The sequence below is a fragment of the Triticum dicoccoides genome, chromosome 2A (assembly GCF_002162155.2).
Source record: "Triticum dicoccoides isolate Atlit2015 ecotype Zavitan chromosome 2A, WEW_v2.0, whole genome shotgun sequence".
In the NCBI taxonomy this organism is placed as follows: domain Eukaryota; kingdom Viridiplantae; phylum Streptophyta; class Magnoliopsida; order Poales; family Poaceae; genus Triticum; species Triticum dicoccoides.
In genome coordinates, this window is record NC_041382.1 from 701532737 (window position 1) to 701537887 (window position 5151).

The following is a 5151-nucleotide window of genomic DNA, read 5'->3' on the forward strand; positions in this document are numbered from 1 at the left end:
TTTTATCCAGAGTTGTGATTATTTTTCAATTTCACAAATTTTATTTAATTTCATGAACATTTTTTAAATCCGCAAATTTTGTCAAATTCATGAGCAAGTTTTCAAATTCACAAACATGTTTGAAATCATGAACTTTTTCAAACCCATGAAGTATTTTTCTAATTTTTGAACATTTTTTTCCATATCTGTGAACTTTTTCCAAATTCACAAACTTTTTTTATTTTTTGTGAACTTGTATCAAAATTTTGTTTTTTTTAATAAAAGTCAACTGTCAACCGGTTCACTTGCTCAACCGATCGAACTGGCGAGGCGTTTGGGGGCAGGGCGAGCGAGCTCCCGCTGTTGGGCCGTGGCGTTCTTTGTGTTCGGGCGTTTTCTCGAGAAAAAAACCCTGGGCTGCCAGCCCATGCCGGGGATGAGTTAGCGAGCCAGCCGACGGAGCCGGAAAGCTGGCGCCGCGGATTTAGCGAAGCGGGTTTTGCGAGAGCAAAAAAAACTGGCTGTCACCCGTGCCTGTCCTCCGCTGCCGTCTGCCGCCGGCCCCCTCCCCCTCCCCCTTGCTTCGTCCGTCCTACTCCTGAACCTGTCGCCGCCGAATCCGGCGTCGCCTAGCTTCATTCCCCCCTCCTGCCACCGGAGCGACCCTCGAAGCGGCCGGCGACCCTCCGCCGCACCGACACCCAGGCCGGCAAGGCTTCTTCTCCTTGGGTAAGCAAGCCCTAGCTTTGCTCTGCTTTGTTCGGGTTACTGCCGTTACGTTTCTCTTTACCCTACTTTTCTCTCCGCGAATCAATCGAATCCGGCCAGATCCCTCTTCCTCGAGGCCTTTCCCGGCCTACCCCGGCCCCCGTTCCTAGGGCCGTCAATTGGGACAGCGCTGGTCGCAGGATTACCACCGCCGCTAGCTTCGCATTCTGATTTGTACGCTAGCTGCTATTCACCTTCAGATTTCACCATGAATAATTATTCGAAGGGTACACAGAAGCTCAACCTCGTGTAAATTGTATCATATCCAGTCACTCGTATGAACATAGAAAATAGTGAATTACATTCTAGAACTAGTAGGCATCGGTGTGACGTGCCCAGGTTGCCATTGATATTTTTCAACCATATTTCGATTGCTCTTGAAAATACATGGCAGAAATGGCAAGCCAAAAAGTCACAGTCACATAAATCTACAGCATATTTTCACCATTTCTCCCCAACTCAATCTGGAATGTATTACAATATTTTAGTTCACAGGTCACACATCTATTTTCAACATTTACGTCTGTTTCCGCCTGCATCCTGAGCCGCCAAGGAATCCGCCATGTATTTTGGTGTCCTGTTACCCTCAAGGCCTAAACTCATACTAATAGCTGTTTGATTTCAGGAAATTTAAAACAAATGCTTGTTATTTTTGGCTTCTCCAAGAAAATCAGTTTGTGAATTGTTAATTTCCTCTACTTCTCCGTAGTTCACATGCCCAGCATTTGTAGCTCCAAATCTTCTCATAAATCTGGATGAAATGGCCATTTTCCATTTTGTTTTGCAGTTGAACCATGACTGCGCAGACCAAGAAGAGGAGCCCTGTGGAGAGTGGGGATGCTGCTATCGGCACGGCTCTCGTTGGCTTCGTCTCCAATAACGAGGATTTGGGTCCCATTGTGCGGCATGCTTTTGAATCCGGAAGGCCTGAGGCTCTCTTCCACAACCTCAGGGGTATCGCCAAGAGGAAGGAGGTTGAGATCGAGGAGCTCTGTAGGCTTCACTATGAGGAATTCATCCTCGCGGTCGATGAGCTGCGTGGGGTGCTGGTCGATGCTGATGAGCTCAAGGGCGCGCTGTCGGGTGAGAATCTGCGCTTGCAGGAGGTTGCTAGTGCCCTGCTTCTGAAGCTCGATGAGCTTCTCGAGTTGTATGCGGCGAATAAGAATGTTGGGGAAGCGCTTGCAACATTGAAGATCTGTCTGCAGGTCACCAGCCTGTGTCAGTCGTGCAACAGGGACATTGCCCAAGGCAAGTTTCACACTGTGCTGAAGACTTTGGAGCTGATTGAGAAGGACCACCTGCAGAATATTCCTCTGAAGCTTCTTAAAAATGTTGTTCAGAAAAAGATACCGATGATGAAGCTGTACATCGAGAAGAAAGTTTCCAATGAGTTTAATGAGTGGCTTGTGTATATCAGAAAGTTTGCAATGGAGATTGGACAGGCCTCGATACGCCAGGCCTCTTTGGATCGTCAGAAAGATGAGCGAATGCGTGCCTGGCAGAGGGAAGCAGAAGAATGTAGTCGTGGGGGGTTTGATGAGCATGCTTATGCCTTGGATCTGGAGTACATAGATGAAGAGTCAACACTAGAATTTGATCTTACTCCAGTATACCGAGCATACAACATCCACATATCCCTTGGCCTTGGGGAGAAGTTTCGAGAGTATTACTACAGTAACAGACTCATGCAGCTTAACTTGGACATGCAGAATTCTACAACACAACCCTTCCTTGAGTCCCACCAGCACTTCCTTGCTCAGGTAGCTGGATTTTTTATTGTTGAAAACCGTGTTCTTCGAACTGCAGAGGGACTTCTATCTGATAGCCAGGTTGACACAATGTGGGAGGCATCTATTTCTAAGGTCACCTCTTTTCTAGAGGAACAGTTTGCACTCATGGATGCAGCTAACCACCACCTCCTTGTAAAAGATTATGTCTCTCTTCTAGCTGCAACCATGAAGAAGTATGGGTATCAAGTCACATCTTTGCTTGAAGTTCTTGACAAAAACAGGGAGAGATATCATGAGCTGCTTGTTTCAGATTGTCGGAAGCAGATACAAGGTGTCTTTGCTAAGGACTCGCATGAAAGGATGGTTATAGAGAAGGAAAATGACTACAACATGAATGTTGCAGCATGTCAACTTGAACCCATTCACGCAGTGCCGGATTTGCCATATGTTGCGCCATTTTCCTCATCAGTTCCCGGTGCTTGCCGTATTATCCGTTCCTTCATTGAGGATTTGGTAAGCTACTTGTCATATGGTGTAGTGGTCAACTCCTATGATGTGGTGAAAGGATACCTAGACAAGCTTTTAATTGAGGTACTAAATGACGGTCTTCTGAAGTTGATACATAATGGTAGTTTGGAAATCGCACAGCTGGTACAGATTGCAGGAAATATTGCCATCCTTGAGCGGTCATGTGACATGTTCCTTTTGCATGCTGCCCAACTTTGTGGACTTCCTAAACGGCTGCTTGGGAAGCCTCATTCTGGTTTGACTGCTAGGGCTGTGCTCAAGGCCTCCCAAAACGCAGCGTTCAATGGATTAATAACCTCGGCCAATTCCAGAATTGATGAATTCATGCTGCTGCTGACCAGCATCGATTGGACAACAGAGGAAACTCCAGAACATGCAAATGACTACATGAATGAAGTGCTCATCTACCTTGACATGGTGGTATCGACTGCACAGCTGATTCTGCCAAAAGAGGCCCTCTTCAAGGTCATTTCTGGTTCACTCAGCCACATCTCAGACTCCATAATAACAGTTCTTCTCAGCGACAGGGTGAAAAGGTTGAGCATCAATGCGGTTGTAGGTATTGACATTGACCTGAAACTGTTAGAGGAGTTTGCAGAAGACAGATTTCACACCACTGGGTTGTCGGCCCTTAAAAAGGAAACAAGTTTTAAAGATTGCCTTGTCGAGATTAGGCAGCTGACTAATCTTCTGCTGAGCAACCACGCCGAGAGCTTCATGAACGCTGTGATCAGGGAGAAGAGTTATGCGTCCTTGGACCACAAGAAGGTAGCCATCATCTGCGACAAGTTTCGGGATGCTCCTGACAGTCTGTTTGGGAGCCTTTCGAGTAGAAACATGGTGCAGAGTGCTCGGAAGAAGTCCTTGGATGTGCTGAAGAGAAGGTTGAAAGATTTTAACTGAGATTAGCCATGTTGCATCTGAAATAAGCTGGTACCGGTTGAGTAGGACTTAAATTTGCTTCTGTAAAACCTTGTCTGGTCTTGTGATTTTCCTGTCTAGAACATAATTACTGTCCTCCATGTGTGCATTTAGGATTGGGCTGCCTGCTTATATAGGGTGAGACCGTGAACTGTAGTTGTATGCTCCGAATTTCCATCTGAACTTAGTTGGCATTGTCCTTTCAGTAGAAGAAATGGAAGCAGTCAGTTTCTTTCGTACCAGTGCAAGCTATTAAAGGCTTAAGTTGACACAACCACAGGGTTTGGTGTCCGTAAGGGAGCAGTAAGTGTGAAGAAAGCTGTCAAATAGACTGGTGCTGGTAATCATTGTCTTCCATTGCTTAAAGAGAAAACCTTGGATTGTTTAGGGAGAGAGACTTGAAGGACGGTGAAGGTTTAGCAGCTTGGCTTTGACGAAAATTACTTCTTTGACAATTGGCAAAACTTTAAACGCTCCCTGAAATCTCTTTGATCAGATAACTTTGGAATTAAACCTTTAGCTTTCCGCCACGAAATCAATGCTTTTTGTAAAGAAAATGCTATCAGTGTCAGTCATGCTAGGCAATGAGGTAGTTTCCTCGTTTTGGATTCAGTTTACTGTAATACTCCCTCCGTCCGGAAATACTTGTCCTAGAAATCGTTGTATCTAAACTTAATTTAGTTATTAGATACATTCATTTTATCCATTTTTAGGACAAGTATTTCAGAACGGAGGGAGTATTTCTTAGCTTGCTGATCAGCTTTAGGCAATGAGGTATTCTCAAACTGCGACTTTTTTTTCTGTCTACAAGGGGAAAACCCTCCTGATTTCCCTTTTTAGGAACTGAGAACCCACAAACAAGAATAGAAAAAGAAAACAAACACGGGCAACCTGGGTTTTCTTTGGATTGTGGTTTTCCTTCCAAATACCCTTGTAAAAAATACGGGTCTCCGTCGGTCGTTTCTTTTCCAGCAAAAAGTCCCTCACAACCAGGTAAGCTATGCCTGTAAATTAAGGGAAATGGTAGTGGTAAGTCGATTCCGTTTCAGCCGTTGGATAGAAAACAAGTGGTGCAGATTGCTTCTTCAACCTCCAGACCATCTCCTTCTTCCCCAAACCACCAAACGTACCACCGGCGGCGCAGCCTCGCTGCCCCGCCCTCCCCTCAACGTCCTCCCATCATCGTCCATCATCCCCCCTCCCCCCTGCCCTGGCCATCCCT

At 45.7% G+C, this 5151-nt stretch overlaps 1 protein-coding gene across 1 annotated transcript; it reads left to right on the forward strand.

The window, feature by feature from the left end:
• Positions 1–500: 500 nt before the first annotated feature.
• Positions 501–4165, forward strand: LOC119356389 (exocyst complex component SEC15A-like). Its single transcript, XM_037623337.1, has 2 exons — positions 501–708; positions 1535–4165. Exon 2 carries the CDS (start codon positions 1542–1544, stop codon positions 3909–3911), a length of 2370 nt encoding a protein of 789 aa, XP_037479234.1. The 5' UTR covers positions 501–708; positions 1535–1541; the 3' UTR covers positions 3912–4165.
• The last annotated feature ends 986 nt before the right edge of the window (positions 4166–5151 follow it).